Source organism: Dasypus novemcinctus, chromosome X, assembly GCF_030445035.2.
Source record: "Dasypus novemcinctus isolate mDasNov1 chromosome X, mDasNov1.1.hap2, whole genome shotgun sequence".
Lineage (NCBI taxonomy): Eukaryota > Metazoa > Chordata > Mammalia > Cingulata > Dasypodidae > Dasypus > Dasypus novemcinctus.
Genome location: NC_080704.1, coordinates 68,674,344 through 68,699,707, shown reverse-complemented (window position 1 = coordinate 68,699,707; position 25,364 = coordinate 68,674,344). Strand labels below are relative to the sequence as shown.

Below are 25,364 nucleotides of genomic sequence, written 5' to 3'. Positions count from 1 at the left end.
TCATACTCTTTGACTTAGAGAATCTGCTTTTAAGAATATCCCACACATTTAAAGATATAGTATTGGGTACAGCAATGCCTGCAGTAGTGAAAAACTGGCAACAACTCAATTGCCTATCAAGAGGGATTGGTTAAATACACTCTGGTGAATTCACACAATAGATATTATATAGTTACAGAAAAGGATGAGGTAGTGCTGAGCGATCTTGCCTAGAAAAGTAAAAAAAAAAGTCCGTGGCACAGTATGATCCCATTTTTATAAAGAAATAATAATATATGTAAATGCATATGTTGAAAAACTCTAAAGATACACTGTCCAGTAGAGTAGTCACTAACCACATGTGGCTATTTAAATTTAAATTCATTAAAATTAAATTAAAAAATTCAGCACCTCAGTCTCAGTAGCCACATTTTTAAAAAATCCCCGTGCCCTTGTGGCTTTTTGCTTGCTGTCTGCTCTGTGTCCATTGCTGTGCATTCTTCTGTATCTATATTTATTTTCTTTGTTTTAATTTCTCCTCCTCCCTTACGGCTTGCTTGCTTTCGGCTCTCTGCATCCATTCTTTGCCCGCTACTCTTGTGTTTTTGCTTGTCTCCCTTTTTTGTTGTTGTTGTTGCATCACCTTGCTGAGTGAGCTCTCCATGGTGCTTGAGGGTCGGGCAGCACTCTGCCATGTCTGTGGGTGGTGCTTTGTGGTGCTTCCAGGCCAGGCAGTGCTTCCCCGGCATCTCTGGGTTAGGTAGTGCTCCACAGCACTTGTGGGCCAGGCAGCTCTCAGCAGCATGCAGGAAAGCCTGCCTTCACAAGGAGGCCCCAGGATGTGAACCCAGGGCCTCCCCTATGGTAGACAGGAGCCCAACTTATTAAGCCACAGCTGCTTCCCTTAGTAGTCACAATTTAAATGCTCAATAAACAATGTGGCTAGAACATTTCCAGCATCAAAGCAAGTTAAAATGGACAGTGTTGATCTAGAGGCAGATATATTAAACTATTAACAGTGATGTATATGTTATGGTGCAAACCATGGGTAACTTTTACATTTTGTTATTTATTTCTGAACTTAGTTCTTCAATAAATACATGTATTACTTTTGTGATGAGAAAAAGACAAAGATAAAAAAAGAGAATGAAAGAAGTATAGTATGCTAAGAGAACAGCAAGAAGTCCACTGTGGTTAAATTGACAAGTTGGGGCAAGATTGTGAAGGACTGAATGTCAAGCTATAGGGTCTTACAACCAATAGAGAGCCATGGAGGATTCTGAGCTTAAAGTGTCATTATCAGATATTCAAGAAAGAGGACATTAGATTTATTTTGGTGGTCAAACCTAGCATCAACTACTAGACACAAGTAAACCAGTTAGGAGGTTATTATAGTACCTTGGGCAGCAGATGACAAATGTCTTAACTAGAGAAGAAGCAGTAGAGACTGAGAAGCAAGGACAGATTTTGGAAACATTTTTGACTTAGAATAGAACTTGTGTTTTAGTTTCCAAGGCAGCTCAAGAAAATGCCATGAATGGGTTGGCTTAAAAAATGTGAATTTATTAGCCTACAGTTTTGAGTTTAAAAGAAAGTACACAGACTTGCAAATCCTACCCTCTGGTTTATTGGACTTACCCCAGCCAGCTAACAGGGAGGTGAAGAAGTTTATCCACCACACCAGGGAGCCAAGAGTGACTACAACTGCAAATGGGAGAATTGCATCCATCATCCAAGTGGAGTCGGGGCACCCTCTTGACAGAGGGGTGGAGTGGACATAGCCATCCCAGGGTCCACAGAATGGAGGAATAGAGTATGGATTAGAGTCCACTTACTGATACTCTATTCTGGAAATAATGTGATTAGTAATGGAAGTAAATGTAACACTGAGATGGAGAAAGTGGACATGGTAGCTGCTGAGGATGGGAATGGGAAGAGGAGATGTGATGTGGGGGCATTTTCAGGACTTGGAGGTGTTCTGAGTGGTACTGCAGGGATAGTTACTGGACATTGTATGTCCTCCCATGACCCACTGGGTGGACTGGAGGAGAGTGGAAACTGTAATGTGGACCATTGACCATGTGGTGCAGCAGTGCTCAGAGATGTATTCACGAAGTGCAATGAATGTCCCATGATGATGGAGGAGGTTGTGGTTATGGAAGGAGTGGGGTGTGGTGGTGTGGGGGGTATATGAGGACCTCATATTTTTTTAATGTAACATTAAAAATAAATTAATTAATTAAAAAAAAAACACAAAAGTTTCCCTGGCCAAAAAAAAAAGTACAAATCAAGGAATCATCAAGGGATGCTTTCTCCCCAAAGACTGTAGTGTTCTGGGACTGGCTGCTAGTCATCCTTGGTCCCTGGTTTGTCCCATGGCAAGGCACATGGTGGCATCTCTTGGCCACTCCATTCTCTTCTGGGTTTTGTTGATTTCAGTTTCTTGTCTGAATGTCACTCTGCTTATAAAGGAATCCAATAATAGTATTAAGACCCATCCTGATTGAGAAGGGTCACACCTTAACTGAAGTATATCTCATCAAAAGGTCCTACTTGCAGTGGATTCATACCCACAGGAATGGATAAAATTTAAGAACATGTTTTTCTGGGGTACATATAGTTTCAAACCACCACACTCCACCCTCTAGACCCCAAAAAGATGTGTTCTTTTCTACATGCAAAATGCATTCATTCCATTACAATATGCCAAAAGCCTTAAGTCAGGGATTCTTAAGCTTTTTTGTTCCATGGACATTTGCCAGTGAGGTGAAAACCATAGACCCCTTCTCATAAAGTAGTGGCAGATAGTTTTATGACACTCAACATCAGCATGCCTATAAATTAAATTTTACAACTTTCCCATAATTTCAATTAATGATAGCCTAGCATGGTTCAACATCTTGACATTTTCAGCAAACATTTAGAAATTCAACATTTTCCATAGTGTCATAAAATCATCTCTGCCATCCTTACCAACCTTTTTACAGGCATTTATCCACTACATTCAGAACAGCTACATCAAAATAAAAATCATACTAAGTTCACACTGTACTGTGTATTATTTAATAAATATATCATACCCATACTAACATATCCCCACAAGAATGTTTTTAAATGCATAAAATTAAAAAGGAATATATATTGAAATACAGTTACTAAAATAAAAAAACATGCTATATATATATGCTTCTTTCTTACCACATTAAGTAATCCAATACATCAAAAATATAGAAAAGTTAAAGTTAAATTATATTTTTTAAAGACATGTCAATGTGCTGAATGTTTTTTATCTTGAATAAGAACATTAAGCTGTGGTGTAGAATTTGACAAGACAACATGCCTATCATTTTGGATCTCTAATTGAGTTGGGTTTTTTTTTTCAATTCAAGGTCAAGGACCCCCTGAAATCTTTCCATGGACCCCTTGGGAGTCCACAGACCCCTGGTTAAGAAACAATGAGTAGTATAAAGTCTCATCAAAATCAGTTATGGGTGTGGTCTGTACTGGGGCAAAATTTCCCTCAGTCTGTTCTAATAGCTAGAGAACAAGTTATCAGTTTGTGATATACAAAAAAGGGATAGTCATAGGATAAATATTTCCATTCCCATTGGAAAAAAATAGAAAGAAAACAGGGATCACAGGTCTTAACAAATCCCAAACCTTGGCAGGGCATAGTTCATTAGATTTGAAGGTCTGAGAGTCATCTATGGAATGTTGTTTTGTCCTCTGGGCTTGATGATGTGGCAGCCTCACCCCTTCCAAGTGCTTGACCAGTGGTCATGATCTCCTTGAATACTGGGGTGAAAGCTCCACCCTCTGCAAGCATTAGTATGGTGGCCAGACTCTCCACAATCTCCGGGTACAGGCTCCCACCCTCTCTGAACAGTAGGGTAGCACCATTCTCCCTGAACAACTGGGCAGAAAGTTCACCCTCTTCAAGTGCCAGAAAGACTCACCCTGTCTACACAATGGGTGGGCCCACTCTTTTGGCATGAAAAGATGTCTTCAGTCCAGACCTCGGTTTCCATGAGTCTGCCTTGGAAGTGATTTTTCCTTCAATTTGTTCCTTCTCTATCCCTTTTAGTCTAGGCTGGCAGTGGTTGTGGTTATAAAAATTATGCAAAAAAAAAATTGTCTAGTTTACATGAATTCACAGGGGTCCAAACAATCAGACAATAGAGCCTCCTATAAAAATTTCCTGCATAACTGCATTACCAATCTTGACTTCCCATGAAACAGCTGGTTGGCTCCATGTTCAGTTAAACGCTCACATGGAGCACTATTCTCTTGGGACTCATTTCCCAGAAGCTCAGAATTTTCTAAACTATCAATTTCTTGTTTTTTTATGCCCAGCAGTTCAGTTCTTAGCTAATCCCTCTCCTCTTGCATTTTACCCATAAGATGCAAGGAGAAACCACTTTCACATTTAGCTTGGAAATCTCCTCACCTAAATATCCAAGCTCATCAGTTTCAAATTCTGCCTTCCATCAGATATTAGAAGGCAATTTTGCCAAGTTCTCTGACAACTTAAAACAGTGATCATTTTTCCTCTGGTTTCCCCTAAAACATTCATCATTCTAAGGCTTCATCAGAAGTAACTTTTGTATCCATATTTCTACCAAAAGTCACTTAAAAGCAATCTAGGCCTTTTCTATCAAGCATCTCCCAATTCTTCCAGTCTCACTGATTAATCAGTTCCAAAGATGTTGACACAGTTGTTTGTATTTGTAATAACAGCACCCCATTTATGCAACCAAAATTTGTTATAGTTCCCTAGGCTGCTCAAATACCATGCAATGGCTTGGCTTAAACAATGCAAATTTATTATGTTTTTGAGACTAAATTAAATCTAAATGAAGACTTCATCATAATGATGCTTTCTGCCCAAAGACTATGGCATTCTGGGACTTACTGGAGGCGATCATTGGTCTTTGCTGTGTCACATGGCAAGGTATATGGCAGTGTCTTCTGTTCTCTTTCCTCTTTTCCAGATTCCCTTGATGTTCAGCATCTGGCTGTTCTATCTGTGACTTTTCTCTTTCTTTTTGAGTTTTATTCCACTTATAAAGATCTACAGTAATATGATTAAGACCCATTATGATTGATGGGACCACACCTTCTTAAAGGAAATAACCTCATCAATATGTTTACTTAGAATGGTTTCAAACACAGAGGAAAGGATTAAATTAAAAAACACATTTTTCTAGGGTACATACAGCTTCAAACCACCACAACCTGGACATTGCTAGATGGAGTAGAAGATTGAGAATTCAAAGTTGACTGAGGTTTCAAGCTTGCTAAGTGGGATAGGTAGTGCTGTAAAGGGGAACACAGGATAATTGTGCAATACCAAGCTTATCTTTCTGGTCCATTCATTTTAGTGCAGCCAACATTTATTAGGCTGCACTATCAAATCTGTCCATCTTCTCCATCCTTACTCTCTTTAGTCTAATAAATTTGGTTCCAGGAAAAAAACACAGATGGGTATGGGTATAAGGCATTTAAAATAATGAATAGCACAAAGAATTGTTAGAGCTTGAAACAAGTGGGGTGATAAAGTAAACATTAATAACACAATATTATGAAAGTGTAGGCAACAGTACTAGGAAAACAGAAGGCATTAGAGCTAGGTATTTAAGATAGTCAACTATACACACCGGTCACATCTTTTAAGCCAGATGCTCTATTTCCCATTGGCGTCAACTGAGAAAATGACAAAAGAGGGGTGAAAAATCAGTCTCTCCTTTTCTTTATTTCCACCAAATAAATGGGGTTGCAGGGAAAAGGGAGAGTTCTCATGTAGAAATACATAAAAACAAAATTTCAAAATGAGAAGATATACACTCTGAATTTCCTTTTAAAAAAATCACTTAACAAAGGATATAAGGGCCAATATTCTGTATGACAGAAAATAAATGAGTCAGCATAAATGCAGGGAAATGAAGTCTACCTAGATTGTATTTAGAGGTAGACCTACAGAAAGAAGTCAAAAGGTTTGCTTTGTATTCAGAACTCTGAAAATCCATAGATATACACCCACACTTATCTCTACTTGATACCTAAGAATCAACACAAAAATACATCAGAGTTTACAAGGTCCACAGGATGGAGGAATAGAGTATGGGTTAGAGTGGACTTATTGATAATCTATTCATGAACTATTGTGATTAGTAATTGAAGAAAATGTGGCATTGGTATGGAGAAGTTGGCTATGGTGGCTGCTGGGGATAGGGAATGGGAGGAAGAGTTGAGATATGGAGGCATTTTCGGGACTTGGAGTTGTCCTGGGTGAAGTTGTAGGGACAGTTACTGGACATTGTATGTCCTCCCATGGCCCACTGGGTGGAACGTGGTAGAGTATGGACTATGATGTGGACCATTGCCCATGAGGTGCAGCGGTGCTCTGAGATGTATTCACCAAATGCAATGAATGTCTCATGATGATGGAGGAGATTGTTGTTATGGGGCGAGGAGTGGAGTGAGGGGGGTGGGGGTATATGGGGACCTCATATTTTTTGAATATAATATTAAAAAAATAAAGAAAGAAAAAAAAGAAAAACATACATCAGAGTATTTGAGCTAGAAGGGCCATTAGAGATCATCTAAGAGTTCTAAACCTGAGGTCCATGAATCTGTAAACTACCTAATATTAAAGTCAGTTTTCTTTATTTATAGATATATGTGCATTTGTTCTGAGGGAAAGGGCCGAACATTTTCCTAAAGAGTTCTGTGGGGGCACCAAAAATTACATTAGATTCTAGTCCAACCATCTGCATGCCAAGGGCACAGAGAGCTGAACTTAGAAACTAGGTTTCTTTTCAATATTATTTCCATCATAGCATAATACTATATCAATATATTCCATAATTAGTGTAAGTTCTTAAAAATCCTGTTTATTACCTTTGCAATGAAAATTCCAGCATCCATAATAGCTTTAATGTATCTCAACCACCCTGAGCTCTCCAGGCCACTAAGGAATTCACTCTTCGTTGGAGTTTTCAATTCACAAACTAGGGCAGAAAAGGAAGCAGAGGTTGAAATTCACAATCACCTGTGTTTATTCACCAAGAAACAGGAAAAAGTGGAAACCCATTTTTTAAACGTGAAAGGTTAAATCATTATTTGGAGACCACACAGTGATTCAGGAATAGTATTAGGGCTGGAGACTACTAGGTCTCCCAGCTTGGGCCACTGTTTTCTTGAATTGTAGAACCCATCCCCAAGTCCTCAAAAATCTCTCAAGAAGAAAGCCAGAAGACTAAAGTCACCATTCATAGGAAAACACTAACATCTGCTCTGATTAGATAATACATTCCATCCATTCTAATCCCATCTGCTATCCTAACTCTGCAGGCCCAAATCTGTACCTACGCCACAACCCTTTCAGCTCCCTGATGTCTCAACAGGTTGAGTTAATTTTCATGCACTTTACACTTTTATCCAGCAGAGGGCAATCTTTTACCCCCTAAATCTGTAAAAAGACCTCTTCATAGTATGCTGGGGCAAAAAAGAAAGGAAGAAGAGATCCAAGAAAGAAAGGGACTAATATCCTAAGAGGGTTGCAGACTGAAGAGACACGATCTGATAAGGGAGTGGTCCTGGAAGTCTATACCATCAAAAATTGAAGTAAAGTGAGGAGGAATAGGTATTTCTTTAAAGAAGGCTAGTTTTCATTACCTCTAACTAGAGTTGGCATACCATATCATGGAATCCTGGGTAGTGTTTTCAGATAAATGTTCTAAACCCAAGAATCTTGTAAGGCCCCAATGCCACCTTGCCCCCATTCGGACTCCAATTAATTTGTGGTGATAGCAGATGGCTAAAAAACTTCTGATTTGAGCTCCGTTTCTTTGCGATCTAAATTCAACTTCTTCATCAGCACAGTGATGAAAATTAGACTGATTATAACCAATTAAATAAGGTGATTTCTTACCTCAAGGATGATGAAATGAACCTAAACTCATTTATACTTATCTTGGTCTACTCATCCTTGAAGACCAGCCTCTAATTCTATAGAGAAAAATTATTTCCACAGCAACCAAACCTAGATGGACTTTGCTGAGCAATGAAACTGAACATCTTAGCCCTTCTGTCCGACCAACACTGCTATAACTGAGTAATATGTAAACTAGCTTCACACTATAGTTAATCATCTTATCACTTATTAACTGCTTACCTGGTTGCTTTTAGTTCCACCCCAAATCAAGCTTGCTTTTTGCTTACATACATGCAAAGCTATGACCTCTGGACTACCCAAGATGAAACCCTGTACCTTCCAAGAGTTTCTGCAGGCTGCTTCACATCACATGGATGTTCTCAATTCTCATGAACCTGAAGTGAACGTTCGTATAGTTGTTCTCATTTTCATACCCCTTTCCAGCTGCTCAGTTGGCCATGGCATTCAACTGCAGTAGTCAAAGACATAATAGAGACGATAGACCAGATGATTAAAGAATGGGGCTCATCAATCTCAATGCTTCATTCCAAACAGTTCTATATTTCATCTATTTTTAAAAATTTAAATCAGGACTTAAATACTGGAATGGAGAGATAATTTTTAGGTACCTTAAGGAAACATTTTTGTTCAGGAAAGAGGGAGATTGGTGTTTTTTTTTTTAATTACTAAAATCCTGGCTTAAGAGATTAAGGATATGGCAGCTATGAGGATATCTGACTCCTATCAATGGCCCATCAAGAACTGAAATAATGATTTTGAGCTTTCTCTTACAAACAAGTCTTTTTGCTCAGCTTAAAGTGCTTTATAGTGAGAAACATGCAAAAGTTCAAAAATCCTTACAACTGAAAAAGAAGCCTAAGAACTTCAGGGCCAATTCTAATATCTATTCCAGAAAAATATCTAAAATGTGACTGCATGAGATAACTTTCACTCACTAACAAAATTGAAACAGAGACATCAACAGCTGTTTTAACATTATTCTCAGTTTTTCATAATCAGAGTACCTCTAGGTCATATGAAGAAGTTAGGTTGGGGAGGGTGTAAATGAGACTTGCATAGAGGGGATTTTTTTTAAATGCTACATTCAAAAAATATGAGGTCCCATACAACAACCTCTTCAATCATCGTGGCTCATTCACTGCACCTGGTAAATACATTTTGGGGCACTGCTACACCACATGGACAGTGGTCTTCATTGTAGTCTACACTCTCACCCATTCCACCCAGTGAACCATGGCATGACACACAATGTCCAGCATCTGTCCCTGCAGCACCACCCAGGACAACTCCAAATCCAGAAAATGCACCCACATCATGTCTCTTCTTTCCTCTCCCTACCATCAGCAGCTACCATGGTGGCCACTTTCTTCACATTAATATTACAATTTCTTCCCTTCCTAATCACAGTAGTTCCCCAGCTTAACAACAGTAAGTCCACTCTAACCTATACTCTATTCCTCCATCCTGTGGACCCTGGGAAGTTTAAGTCCAGTCCCCCTCTACATCAAGAGGGGATTTAGACTCCACATGGATGATGGATGCAATTCTCCTGCTTGCAATTGTAGATACTCTTGACTCCCTGGTGTGGTGGCTGACCCTCTTCACCTCCCTGTCAGCTGGTCAGGGTAAATCCAACAAACCAGAGGGTAGGAGCCACATATCTGCTGAGGCCCAGGGTCTTGCTGTCACATGGACACTCTGGAGATTCAGTTCTTCTGAGTATACACCAACCCCAATGCCAACCACAGGTTCGGTAAAAGTAACAGAAGAAACGTGTAGAAAGGTCATATCTGAGTCCAACTGCATCAGACTAAGGAACACAAACTCCAAAGAAGGGCCAACTGACATGGCACTGAACTCCAGAGCCTTCTGCCATAACCATAGACTTGTGGGTCTCTGTAGCCCTCAGGAGAACCAGTACCTGGGCTTCTATATATTTTGGCTGTCTCTGGGACCTTGCTGAGGCGTGCGTGAGCATTACCGCTCTGATGACCTCCCGGCTCTTTTTTGGAGACTCATAGCCATATAAACTCATTTGCCCTTTCCATTTTCCCCTTTTATACAAAGTCATAAAGCAGTTTTTAACACCTAATATTACATGTAGGCTGAGATATTCTGCTGGTCTGAGTTGAACCTTTTATTCAAGGTTTTTTTCTAGTTACATCAACGGCTGGTGCTTGGTAGCAATCCCTCAGTGCCAGGGAGGTTCATCCCCAGGAGTTATGTTCCACTTGGGCGGGGGAGGTAATGCATTTACATGCTGAGTTTGGCTTAGACAGTGGCCATATTTGAGCAACATGGAGGCTCTCAAGAGGTAACTCTTTTTTTTTTTTTTTTTTAATTTTTTTATTTTTTATTGACTTTGTAATAATATTACATTAAACTCTTAAGCACCCTGCAGCTCTAGGCTTAGTTCATATTTCAGGCACACAGGGTCATAATCGTAGCCATCAGTATCAAGGACTCACTGTTGGACCATCCATCTTTATTGGTCTTTGCTATTGCACTTTGGAGATTGTTGCTGTTCCATTGGGGAATGAGATAGAGCTCCCCTGGCTAGGAGCTCAACACTCTCTCAGTTGTCATTTTTAACTGAAACCACTATGAAAATATACAAACATTTTTATGTACTCTGTGTACATGCCCTGGAGAACTCCCTCTCAACCGTTCGCCCCCTATCAATAACATTCCACACCCGTGTTCCACCCCTGTCATAGTTGAACCTCACTGTGGTCCAAAACTTCTTTAATAATGGAGCCTAGTATATTGCCAGGTTCCATTAATAGTAAAATGGAATAAAGTGATGGGTTTAAAGGTAACATATAGAATACATACTAATTTAGAAAAATTAAACAAAGGAGAAATAAATTGAGGTATCAAAAATGAAAAAATGAAAAAGCTTTTTTTTTGAGGTTTTGTCTTTCATCACTGTTATAGGTGTTGCCCTGTATGTACAAGGGCAAGGCAATTTCTTCCATTTATTCCTCAGTGTCTACATCTTTTCTTTTTTTTCTTCTTTCTTCTTAAGTTTGTCCTCACAAAAGTTTTAAATCACAGTAATTCACATATACAATATATGATACCCTGCATATCCAACAGCAAACCCTTTGTTCCTTCCCCAGCAATGATCTTTTTTTTTTATTGACTTTGTAATAATATTACATTAAAAAATATATATATATATATGAGGTCACATTCAACCCCACCACCCCCACCCCACCTTTCCCCCCCCCCCCCCAGCAACACTCATTCCCATCATCATGACACATCCATTGCATTTGGTAAGTACATCTTTGGGCACCTCTGCACCTCATGGTCAATGGTCCATATCATGGCCCATACTCTCTCCCATTCCATCCAGTGGGCCCTGTGAGGATTTACAATGTCCGGTAATTGCCCCTGAAGCACCATCCAGGGCAGCTCCATGTCCCAAAGACGCCTCCACCTCTCATCTCTTCCTGCCTTTCCCCATACCCATCAGCCACCATGTCCACTTTTCCCAATCCAATGCCATCTTTTCTATGTGGACATTGGATTGGTTGTGTCCATTGCACCTCTATGTCAAGAGGAGGCTCAGATTCCACATGGATGCTGGAATGATCTTTTTACATGTTCATATTATTTTGCTGCAGCTGATGTACAGTATTGAAACAATAGTTTTCAAACATGGTTCCATTTGGGTTTACATTATGGTTTATATTTTAGACTATACAATTTTCTAAATTTTTAGTTACCTTATGTTTTATATTATGGTTTACATTTTAGCCTATAGACTTTTATACATTTTTGGTGTAATTTATTTTTATTTTTGTTTTATTCATTTTTTTATTACATTCAAAAAATATGAGGTCCCCATATACCCCCCACCCCCCTCACTGCACTACTCCCCCCATAGCAACATTCTCCTCCATCATCATGAGACATTCATTGCATTTGGTGAATACATCTCTGAGCATCACTGCACCTCATGGTCAATGGTCCATATCATAGCCCACACTATCCCACGTTCCATCCAGTGGGCCATGGGAGTACCTACAATGTCCGGTAATTGTCCCTGCAGCACCTCCCAGGACAACTCCAAGTCCCAAAAATGCCTCCACACATCTCATCTCTTCCTCCCATTCCCCACACCCAGCAGCCACCATGGCCACTTTTTCCACACCGATGCCACATTTTCTTCGATTACTAATCACAATAGTTCATGAATAGAATATCAGTAAGTCCACTCTGACCCATGTTCTATTCCTCCATCCTGTGGACCTTGGATTGGTTGTGTCCATTCCACATCTATGTCAAGAGGGGGCTTAGATTCCACATGGATGCTGGATGCAATCCTCCTGCTTTCAGTTGTAGGCACTCTCGGCTCCATGGTGCCATGGTGTGGTGGTTGACCTTCTTCAACTCCATGTTAGCTGAGTGGGGTAAGTCCAACAAACCAGAGTGTATGAGCTGAAGTCTGTTGAGGCTCAGGGCCTAGCTATCATATGGTCAGTCCAGAGATTCAGATTCCCTGGGTATATATTAAACCCCAGCACAAACAACTATTCTGATAATGTAACAGGAAAGACTTGTGAAAAGAGATCACATCTGAGTCTAGCAGCATCACACAGAAACACAAACTCCAAAGAAGGGCCAACTGACATGGCACTGAACTCCATCTGCCATGACCATAAAACCTGTGGGTCTGTAGTCCTCAGAAGAACCAATACCTGGGGTTGTATCTACTTTATCTGTCTCTGGGACTCTGCTCAGGTGTGCATAAGGGTAGCCCCTCTGATAACCTCCCAGCTCTTTTTTGGAGACTCAGAGCCATATAAACTCATTTGTCCTTTCCATTTCCCCCTTGATTTAGGTGAAAAAGCATTTTTAACTCCTGTTATTATATGTAGACAGAGATACTCTGCTGGTCCGAGTTGAACCTTTTATTCAAGGTCATTTTCTAGTTACATTATTAGCTGGTACTTGGTAGTAATCCCTTGGCACCAGGGAGGCTTATCCTCAGAGTCATGTCCCACACTGGGGGGAAGGCAACGAATTTACATACTGAGTTTGACTTCGATACTGGCCACATTTGAACAACACAGAGGCTCTCAGGAGGTAACTCTTAGGCACACTGCTGCTCTAGGACTGTTCTTATTTCAGGTGCACAGGCTCACAAGCATAGTCATTAGTATCAGGGGCTCATTCTTGGACCTTCCTTCTTTTTTGGTCTTTGTCATTGCACTTGGGGAATTGTTGCTGTTCCTTTAGGGACTGTGATAGAGCTCCCCTGGCTAGGAACTCAACACTCCCTCAGTTGTTGTTTTTAATTGTTTCCACTATGAAAATATCCAAACATTTTTATGTACCTTGGATATATGCCCTGTAGAACTCCCTGCCAACCATGTATTCCCTGTCAATAACATCCCACACCAGTATTCCTCTGCTGCCATTGTTGAACCTCTCTGTGATCCAAAACTTCCTGAAAGTGAAGCCCATTATATTGCTAGGTTCCCTTAATAGTAAAATAGGATATAGCAATGAGTTTAAAGTTAGATATAGAATACATATTAATTTGGAAAAATTCTACATCCTATCTTTTTCGTTTCTTTGTTATAATTATTAAGCTTATCTACACAAGAGTTTTAGATCACAGTAATTCATATATACAATATACAGTACTCCCACATATCCATTATAAAACCTTTTCCCTTCCACAGCAATAATCTTTTAACATATTTATACCATATTTAGTGAAACTGATGTACCAATATTTAGACAATAGCTTTCAAACAAGGTAACATTTGTGTTTACATTGTGGTTTATATTTTATACTATACAATTTCCTAAGGTTTTAGTTATCTTATGTTTTACATTATGATTTACAGTTTAACCTATCAGCCCCTATATATTTTTGGTGTAATTTTACATGTCTTATATCCATCCTTGCGTACTCTTGTGAAACACTTCTATTGCCCACACAGTTGCATTGGTTCCATCTATTCAATACCTGTTTCCCCCTCCCCTTAGGGCCCACAGTGATAGTCAGTTTTCATTTCTTGAAGAGTCATGTTCAGAGATACTTGCAACAGTGTTGAGGGCTTGACATGCTCAACTACCCTAATGCCCTGGGAGCCAACATTTCTCTTGAGAGATACAGTTCCCTCTATTTGATGGCATTAGTCCTCCCCAGGATGTGGGTCTACCTTCACTCTAATTATATGGGTCTCTATCCAATGGTATAACCCACTCTGGCAAAACGAGTATTCAGATATTCCCCAGGAGTCTGTCCTGCATCAGATTATCCCCCTTGAGTATCTTAAACAGGTAACTTTCCTAATTATATGTTGAAAAGGTTTTCTCAGCATTATACTCTTAACGAACACCTGACAATCTCCTATGTTTGTATGTTGCCCCACCCTCCCCACAATTTCTTTTTTGGTGCAATTTAATATGTCCTATATCCATCATTGCATGATCTTGTGGAACACTTCCATTGCCCCACAGTTACACTGGTTCCATCTATTCAATACCTCATAGAGGGGATATTAATAAAATAACAAGAAAGCAGCTAAGATAATTTCTATGATGACAACCATCTTACTTTTAGTTGTCTGGATTTGTTTTCTCATCTCCCAATATTGTGCATTTCAGAAGACAGAAGGAACATGTATGTGTACAGGGTGTTTTTTTATATTAATAGAAAGGAATGAAAAAACCTCATAGCTCAGACTATTCATGTAAACACATGTAGAGAAAAGAAAATCAACCTAAAGGTTAGCATAGGTTTAGAGGGCAAGACACTTATTAAAGGGAAAAATGTGGCTGTAATTTTGATCACTTACCACACCACAGTATCACTACGCTTTCATTAAATAAATGACAAATGTAAAGGAACACCTGAGGAATGTAAGCAAAATCCCCTAGTAGCAAAAGAGTTTACTATGATTGATGCCTCAACAAACAATACAATAATTACTCCACACACTATGCAGATCTAGGCAGCACTAGAAAAGGCTAAGTAAAGGAGATAACAGTCCCAGTATACATGTTAACATTGTCCCAGCATACATATAGCATTGTTCCAGTATATGCTCTTTGGGAGTATGTCTGGCAGATCTAAGTAACAGCCATATATTAGCAGCCTCAAGTCCCACTGGTGAAAAGAAATAATATTTATTGAGTCCCTAGTATGTACCAGGCACTGTGCTAGATCCTTTACATACATTATCTCATTTAATCCATACCATAGCTGCTTAAGGTAGGTACTATTATTATCGACATAAGAAAATAGGTTTTATTCTTTAGGACCAAGATAAACTGTACTTCACTCAATTGGGAAACACTTAATAAACTAATGATATTGGAGGTTAAAAAATTACCATCACATGAGCCAAAGAATTGTTGCTAATCATATAGAATTGTTGGATTTGTGGACTCTACTCCTTTGGGAGATACCAAAGTATTGTTAACCAATTGTGATCTAATATATTATTCATGAAAAGATAGGTTGGTGTTAGTAAGTTTCCAGTGTTTAAGTTTCAGCTCTTTCCAGTAAATTTAGACCACAGAAGGGAGTAATTTAAAATTCCAATTGAGAAATAGATTTAATGAAAAAAGATGAGGGAACATCTATAAGCCTTCAGTTCAGGATGCCCCACTAAGGAAGCAGACCTAGGTTACTCAAAGTACCTTCTAACAGCCTCACTTGATGGTGACAAGTTATAGTAAAAGGAGTTCCAAATGACTTACTCAAAAGATTTACACAATGTCCGATATAATTAACTCACATACATAAACGTAATTTTCCCAATTAAACTGCAAGTCTCAATATGTGGGAAGAGAGGGAAGGAAGCAAGATGGTGGCTGACTGAGCTTGCCTTGTGGTCTCTCCTGGGAAGAGGCAGCTGGGCGCCGCTGGAGATTCTCCGAGAACAGGCTTTTTTGGGATTTTTGCAGGGCAGGAAGTGTCTGGACATCGATTTGGTGGGAAGGTAATGGAGAGGATTGGTCTATAAGATATAATTTGGGTTCTATTGCCCGGAGGTGAGACCTGCACATGGGTTGCCCCCTCCTTGGGGGTGGGTGGAGCCACAGTACCGGTGCTGCGGCCTGCTTTTTGGTGGCTCTGTGGTGCTGGGGAATTCGTGAGTCCTGGGCAGGCTGTTGGGGGGTTGATGGGACGGGACGCCTTTGCGGATCGATTTGGGGAGACAGATGGTGTTTTGTGGTGAAACGGGGGAATTTTTGATTGCGGACACAAGTAATAGCACTTCCGCCTGGAGCCCCGCCCCCACAAGCCCGGCTGCCGATCTGCAATGGAATTAGATTGTTGGCAATAAAGGGACATAATTGGGAGGTTGTTACAGGCTGCAGTGAGGGAGGGGGACACGTCTGGAAGCCAATTGGGGAATATTTTGCAAAGCTGGGAACTCCGGTTTTGTTGGAGTTTCCAACTGGAGCCCCACCCACTGGCAGGACTTCTGATCTGCATCATTAAATTGGTCATGGTGTAGAGGTGCCCTCAGGTGGCCCTTTTGTGGGATCACAGGGTGGGAGCTGTCCAAAAGCTGAATTGACGATATATTCACATAAATAAACCCTAGTGAGTAAGTGAATTGCAGGGTTCAGACATAATATAGAGTTTGTGGATCTGACTTTGCCCATAGGACTGGCACCCAGCTGCGGGGATCCCTGAGGGCTGTGTTACACTGTGGGCCTCCCAGGCTTCCTATTGACCAGATTTGAGGTTGCCAGGTCTGACTCCCCTAAACTCAGGTGGCCCACACCCCAGAGACTCACACCTCTTGAGTCTTCAATATCTCAGGCTTTCCACCCCTGAATCCATCATGCCCTGAGGTCCATCTGAGGTCCTTGAATGCCCTAGCCTTCAACCTTTGCGTTGTTTCTTTATCATTTCATTCTGTTTTGTTTTTATTATCATTTTATCTTATTTTTTTACATTTTTTAATGTCCTGATTACTAATATTGCATTATCCCCTAGTCTTTTCTCCCAGCATATACCCCAAAGTCTTTTTTAAATTCAGTTATTTAGGGCTTTTTGTTGTTGTTGTTGTTGTAGTTGGTGTTGCAATTGTGGTTCGTGTATATCTGTTTTTTTCTTTCCCCTACCTGTTCCCCACCCTTTGCCTCCCACCTTTTTCTTTCTTCCTTTCTTGTCTTCTTTCTTTCTTTTTTTTCTCTTTTTCTGTTTTCTCTCTCCCTCTTGTTCCTCATTTTCTACTTATTTTATTTTAACTCAATTATACAATAGGTGCTGCAGGGAAAACCTCACATTTGCTGGATTTTCTCATCCTCCACTGCCTCATTTCTGTGTGAACCGATTTAGGCTACCGACACTATCCCCTTTCCCCTACATCTTGATATCCACCATAATCTACTGTCTCTCCTATATTCCACCTCCCACCCCCTTTCTTTGATCCACAAAGTGTCTAACTCTTAATTTCTAACACCTTTGTTTTGTTTTCTGTCTGTTATCCACTCTTGAAACTATTACCTTTCTTTTCTCTTTCCCTCTCTCATGAAAACAATAGCTTTTTAGCTCATACCATATTCCTCCCATATTCAGTCATCTACCTCATAATAGGTACTCTAACTACTGCTATAAATCTACACAATTTACATGAATCTAACCTCAATCCTCCCAGATCTCATATTCTTGCTTTGTTAACATATATCACCAATACTGATTTACACTTTTTCCTTGTTTACACAATTGCTTTTCCCTGGCACTAATACTTTCCTTTAAAGTGAACTTAACCAGCAACAAGGAATTAGAATAAGAAGAACAAAGTGACAAAGAGAAGATATAACACTTATGCAAAAACAACAGCTAATTAATCTCCAAGACTAGACAAAGAAGCTAAGGAACTGATTAAACCCATCAAGATAAAATGATGACAAGACAGCAACAAAAATCTACAAACCAAACCAGTAATCAGGAAAACAAGGCTGAATCCAATCAACAAACTAAAAATCAGGAAGGGGAGCAGAACTTCGCACAAGTAATGAAAGATCTCAGAACATTTATCACCGACAAATTTGATGAAGTAAAGAAAGAGGTTAACAACGTGAAGAGAACATTTGGAGGGGAAATTGCAGACATATGCAAAAAGATAACAGATATGATGGGAATGAACACCACAGTTCAAGAAATCAAAAATACACTTGCAGTAAATATCAGCAGACTAGAAGAGGCAGAACAGAGAATTAGTGACGTGGAAGACAATACATCAGAAATCAAACAGATAGTAGAAGGGGTTGATAAAAAGACAGAAAAAATCCAGCTAGGACTTAGGGACCTGAATGACAATGCAAAACGCTCACACATACATATTATAGGCATTCCAGAAGGAGAAGAGAAGGGAAAGGGGTCAGAAGGAGTGTTGCAGGAAATAATGGCTGAAAACTTCCCAAATCTACTGAAAGAGACAGACATACATATCCAAGAAGCACAGCACACTCCATTAGTCATAAACCCCAACAGGCCCACCCCAAGACATATACTTGTCAAATTATCCAATGCTCAAGACAAAGAGAAAATTCTAAAAGCAGCAAGACAAAAGAAAACCATCACATACAAGGGAAGCTCCATAAGATTAAGTGCTGATTTCTCATCTGAAACCATGGAGGCAAGAAGGTAGTGATATGATATAGTCAAGGTACTAAAGGAAAAAAATCTCCAACCAAGAATACTCTATCCAGCTAAACTACCATTCAAACATGATGGAGAGTTCAAAATATTCACAGATAAACAGAAACTGAAAGAGTATACCAACAAGAAACCTCCCCTTCAAGAAATTCTAAAGGGAGTTCTGCAGGAAGAAAGGAAAAAACAGGACAGGCAGATTTGGAGGAGAGTATAAGAGCAACAAAAAAAGACAAAAACAGAAGGAAAAAAATACAAACAAAATATGACAAACACAAATCCAATCAAAATATGGCTAACACAAATAATTCCTTGAAAGTAATAACACTGAATGTCAATTGATTAAACTCACCTATCAAAAGATTCAGACTGGGACATTGGATAAGGAAATATGACCCATCTATATGCCATCTACAAGAGACACATCATAGACCCAGAGATTCATGGAGATTGAAAGTGAATGGCTGGAAAAAAATCATACAAGCAAACAATAACCAAAAAAAGGCAGGAGTAGCTATATTAATATCAGACAAAATAGACTTTAAATGCGAAACAATTGTGAGAGACAAAGAAGGATACTACATTTTAGTGAAAGGGAAAATCTGTCAACAAGATTGAACAATCATAAATATTTATGCTCCTAACAAAGGTGCCTCTAAATACATGAAGCAAACGCTGGAAAAACTAAGTGAAACAATACATGCATCTAAAATTATAGTGTGGGATTTTAATACACCACTATCTACCTTGGACAGAACATGTCAAAAGAGAATCACTAAAGAAATAAAAAATTTGAACAATATATTAGAGGAGCTAGATCTAATAGACATATATAGATCACTACACCCAAAAACAGCAAGATATACATTTTTCTAAAGCACACATGGATCATTCTCCAAGATAGACCATATGCTAGGCCACAAAGAAAGGCTGAATGAATTCAGAAAGATTGAAATCATACAAAAAAAATCTCTGACCACATTTGAGTCAAGCTGGAAATTTGCAAGGCACAGACACCCAGATTTCACACCAAGATTTGGAAATTAAACAGCACACTCTCAGAAAAACAGTGGGACAAAGAGGAATTCTCAAAAGAAATGAACGACTACCTTGAAACAAATATTAATGATAACACAACATACCAAAATTTATGGCATGCAACAAAAGCAGTACTGAGAGGGAAATTTATAGCCATAAATTCATATATCAAAAAAGAAGAAAGAGCAAAAATTGAAGAACTGCACATTTGAAGCAATTAGAAAAACAACAACAAAGTAACCCAACAGGAAGAAGAAGGAAGGAAATAACAAAGATAAGAGCAGAACTAAATGAAATAGAAAATAAGAAAGCACTTGAAAAAATGAACAAGACCAAGAGCTGGTTTTTTGAGAAGATCAACAAAATTGACAAACCTTTAGTGAGACTAACAAAGAAAAAAAAGAGAAAAGATGCAAATACACAAAATAAGAAATGAGAAAGGTGATATCAACACTGACCCCACAGAAATAAAGACTATCATAAGAGGATACTTTGAAAAACTATATTCCAACAAAAATGACAATTTAGAGGAAATGGACAAATTCCTAGAAACAAATAAGCAACACATATTGACGAAAGAAGAAATTGATGATCTTAACAAACCAATCACAAACAGAGAGATAGAATCAGTCATTAAAAATCTCCCAACTAAGAAGAGCCCAGGGCCAGACGGCTTCACAGGTGAATTCTACAAAACCTTCCGGAAAGAACGAACACTAATCCTGCTGAAACTATTACAAAAAATCGAAATAGAAGGAACATTGCCCAGCTCCTTCTATGATGTCAACATTACCCTACTACCAAAGCCAAACAAAGACATCACAGGAAAGGAAAATTACAGACCAATTTCTCTAATGAACCTAGACGCAAAATTACTTAACAAAATACTTGCTAATCATATTCAACAACACATTAAACGTATTATACACCACGACCAAGTGGGATTCATCCCAGGTATGCAAGGATGGTTCAACATAAGAAAATCAATCAACGTAATACACCATATAAACAGATTGAAGGAAAAAAATCACATGATTATATCTATAGATGCAGAAAAAGAATTTGACAAAATACAGCACCCTTTCTTGATAAAAACACTCCAAAAGATCAGAATACAAGGAAATTTCTTGAACATGATAGAGAGTATATATGAAAAACCTAAAGCCAACATTGTTTACAATGGAGAAATCCTAAAATCCTTCCCTCTAAACTCAGGAACAAGACAAGGATGCCCATTGTCTCCCCTTCTATTTAACATTGTCTTAGAAGTACTTGCTCGACTACTGAGGCAAAAACCAGATATAAAAGGCATTCAAATTGGAAAGGAAGAAGTCAAAATTTCAATATTTGCAGATGACATGATCCTATACATAGAAAACCTTGAGAGATCTACAGCAAAGCTTCTAGAACTCATTAATGAGTTTAGTAAAGTCGCAGGTTACAAGATCAATGCGCAAAAATCAGTAGCATTTCTGTACACCAATAATGAGCAAGATCAGGAGGAAATCAAGAAACAAATACCATTCACAATAGCAAATAAAAAAATCAAATACTTAGGAATAAATTTTACCAAAGATGTTAAAAACTTATACACCGAGAACTATACAAGACTGTTCAAGGAAATCAAAGAAGAACTAAATAAATGGAAGAATATTCCTTGTTCATGGATAGGAAGACTGAATATTATTAAGATGTCTATCCTACCAAAACTGATCTACATATTCAATGCAATCCCAATAAAAATCAACACAGCCTTCTTTAAGGAACTAGAAAAACTAACTATGAAATTTATTTGGAAAGGAAAGAGGCCCCGAATAGCCAAAGACATATTGAAAAAGAAAAACGAAATTGCAGGAATCACACTACCTGACTTCAAAACATACTACAAAGCTACAGTAGTAAAAACAGCATGGTATTGGCATAAGGAGAGACACACAGACCAATGGAATTGAATTGAAAGCTCTGATATAGAACCTCACATATATAGCCATATAATATTCGATAAAGCCACCAAACCCTCTGAACTGGGAAAGAATGGCCTATTCAACAAATGGTGCCTGGAGAACTGGATAGCCATATGTAGAAGAATGAAAGAGGATTACCATCTCACACCTTATACAAAGATCAACTCAAGATGGATCAAAGACCTAAATATAAGAGCCAAGACCATAAAAACCTTGGAAAGCAGTGTAGGGCAACACCTACAGGAACTTCTAATAGGAAATGGATTCATGAAAATCACACCAAAAGCACAAGCAGCAAAAGAGCTAATAGATAAATGGGACTTCCTCAAAATTAAAGCCTTCTGCACCTCAAAGGAGTTTGTCAAGAAAGTAAAAAGGGAGCCCACACAGTGGGAGAAAGTATTTGGCAACCATATATCTGATAAGAAACTTATAACTTGCATATATAAATAAATCCTATATCTTGAAAACAAAAAGATAAACAATCCATTTAAAAAATGGGAAAAAGATTTAAACAGACACTTCTCCAAAGAAGAAATACAAATGGCTAAAAAGCACATGAAAAAATGCTCCAAATCTCTAGCTATCAGGGAATTGCAAATCAAAACTACAATGAGATACCATCTTACTCCCATAAGATTGGCAGCTATGAAAAAAACAGAAGAATACAAATGTTGGAGAGGATGTGAAGAAAGAGGAACACTCATCCACTGCTGGTGGGAATGCAGAAGGATCCAACCATTCTGGAGGACAGTTTGGCGGTTTCTCAAAAAACTAACTATAGATTTGCCATATGACCCAGCAATACCAGCAGAACTGAAAACAAGGACACAAACCGATATATGTACACCAATGTTCATAGCAGCATTGTTCACTATCACCAAAAGTTGGAATCAACCCAAATGCCCATCAACAGATGAGTGGATCAATAAAATGTAGTATATACACACAATGGAATACTACTCGGCTGTAAGAACAAATACACTACAAACACAGGTGATAACATGGATGAATCTTGAGACCTTATGTTGAGTGAAGCAACCCGGGCATTGAAGGACAAATACTACATGACCTCAATGATATGAAATAAGAAAGCTGCCTCAGAGAGGTACAGACTGAACGATAGGCTTACAGGAAATCGGGCGGTGGAGGAAGGATGTGAGCCGACGTCTGCAGGGGTGGAATTTATGATGAGCTGGCGGTAAGTATGAACACAAAGAAGAGATAAAATGGGGGCAAGGGGTTGTCTTTGGGTGGGGCTTTGTGGGTTTGATGGGGCCTGGGGATGGGCGGATGGGTAATATTGCCCAAAAAGTGGGGGGAGGGAGGGGTAGCATACGAACATAGGAGAGTGTCAGGTGTTGGTTGAGAGTAAAATGCTGAGAAAATCGTATCAAAATATAATTAGGAGGGTTTCCTGTTTAGGATGCTAGGAGGGGATGGTTTGATGCGGGACGGGCTCCTGGGGAATATCTGAATGCTCATTTTGCCAGAGAGGGTGGTACCATCGGGTAGAGACCCAAGTAGTGAGAGTGGGGGTGGACCCACATCCTGGGGAGGACTAATGCCATCAAATAGAGGGAACCTTATCTTTGGAGAGAAAGGGTGGCTCCCAGGGCATTGCGGCAGTTGAGCAAGTTGGGCCCTGAACACTGTTGCAAGTGTCTCTGGACATGGCTCCTCAGGAAATGGAGGTTGGCTGACACTGTGGGCACCAAGGGAATGGGAAAATGGATGTTAAATGTGTGGAACCAAAGTAAATGTGGGGTAAGAGAGGAGTTTCGTGAGAGTACACAAGGATGGATGTAAAACATGTAATATTACACCATAAACATATAGGGGATGACAGACTAATAATGTAAACCATAATGTAAATCATAGGATAACTAAAAATTTAGAAAACTGTATATCCTAAAGTATGGACCACAATGTAAGCACAGATGTCACCTTGTTTGAAAGCTCTTGTCTCAGAGTCTATACATCACTTTAAGTAAACATGGTATGAATAAGTTATAAGAATATCGCTGTGGAAGGGCAAACGTTTTATGGTAGATGTGTGGGAGTTCTGTATATTGTATATATGAGTTACTGTGGTCTAGGGCTCTTGTGAAGAGAAGTTCAATAATTAGGGAAAAAAAAAGAAAAAGATAGGATGTAGAATTTTTCCAAGTGAACATGTATTCTATATCTAACCTTTAAACCCTTCGCTATATGCCCTAGTAAGGGATCCTGACATTATATGGGGCTTCAATTTTCAGGAAGTTTTGGATCACAGAGTGGTTCAACAATGGCAGCGGAGGAATACTGGTATAGGACACTATTGACAGGTGATATATGGCTGACAGGGAGCTATACAGAGCATATGTCCAGGGTGCATGGTAATGTTTGGATATACTCATAGTGGCAACAATTAAAAACTATAGCTGTGGGGGTACTGGGTTCCTGTCGGGGGGTGCTCTGTCGTGGTCCCTAGGGGAGCAGCAACGGTAAGGACCAGGAAGGAATGAGGGTCCAACAGTGAGAGCATGATACTAATGACTATGCTTGTGAGCCTATATGCCTGAAATAAGAACAAGGCCTAGAGCAGCACTGTGTCTGGGAATTTCCTCCTGACAGCCTTCATGTTACTCAAATGTGGCCAGTCTCGAAGCCAAACTCAGCATGTAAATGCAATGCCTTTCGCCCAGAGTGGGACATGACACCCGGAGATGAGCCTCCCTGGCACCGAGGGATCACTACCAAGTACCAACTGATGATGCAACTGGAAAATGACCTTGAATTGAAGGTTCAATGCAGATCAGCAGAATATCCCTGTCTACATATAATAACATGACTTTAAAATGCTGTTTGACGTAATGTAAGGGGGAAATGGAAAGGAGAAATGAGTTTATATGACTACGAGTCTCTAAAAAAGAGTCTGGAGGCTGTCAGAAGGATTGCCCTTATGCACAACTGAGCAGAGTCTAAGAGACAGATAAAGTAGATAACAACCCCAGGTATTTGTTCCCTTGAGGGCTAAAGAGACCAACGGGTTCTATGGTCATGGCAGATGGGGTTCCCTGCCATATCAGATGGCCCTTCTTTGGAGCTGGTGTTTCTGCGTAATGAAATCAGACTCAGATGGGATCCTTTTCACAAGACTTTCATGCTACTTTACTGGAATTGTAGTTGGTGTTGGGGTTGAAGATATATTTAGGGGATTTGAATCTATGGTCTGACAATATGATAGCCAGGACCTGAGCCTCAACAGACTTCGGCTCCTACAATCTGATTTATTGGACTCACCTCACTCAGCTAAGATGGAGTTGAAGAAGGACAACCACCACACCACGGAGCTTAGAGTGCCTACAACTGAAAGCAGGAGGATTACATCCAGTATCCATGTGGAATCTGAGCCTCCTCATGACAGAGAGGTGCAACGGACACAACCAATCCAAGGTCCACAGAGAAAAGGTGGCATTGGAATGGGAAAAGTGGACATGGTGGCTGATGGGTATGGGGAATGGAAGGAAGAGATGAGATGTGGAGGCGCCTTTGGGACTTAGAGTTACCCTGGATGGTGCTTCAGGGGCAATCATCAGATATTGTAAATCCTCTCAGGGCCCACTGGATGGAATGTGGAAGAGTATGGGCCATGATGTGGACCATTGACCATGAGGTGCAGAGATTCCCAGAGATGTACTTACCAAATGCAATGGATGTGTCATCATGATGGGAGTGAATGTTGTTGGGGGGGAGTGGTGGGGTGGGGGTGGTGGGGTTGAATGGGACCTCATAT

At 39.6% G+C, this 25,364-nt stretch overlaps 1 protein-coding gene across 1 annotated transcript in view; it reads right to left on the bottom strand.

Moving 5' to 3' along the window:
• Positions 1 to 25,364, bottom strand: part of MTMR8 (myotubularin related protein 8) — a 107,810-nt gene that overhangs the window by 74,377 nt on the left and 8,069 nt on the right. The window contains 2 exon segments of the mRNA XM_071212967.1: positions 6,880 to 6,989; positions 8,252 to 8,384. Of these exon segments, the coding sequence (XP_071069068.1) occupies positions 6,880 to 6,989; positions 8,252 to 8,384 (243 nt within the window).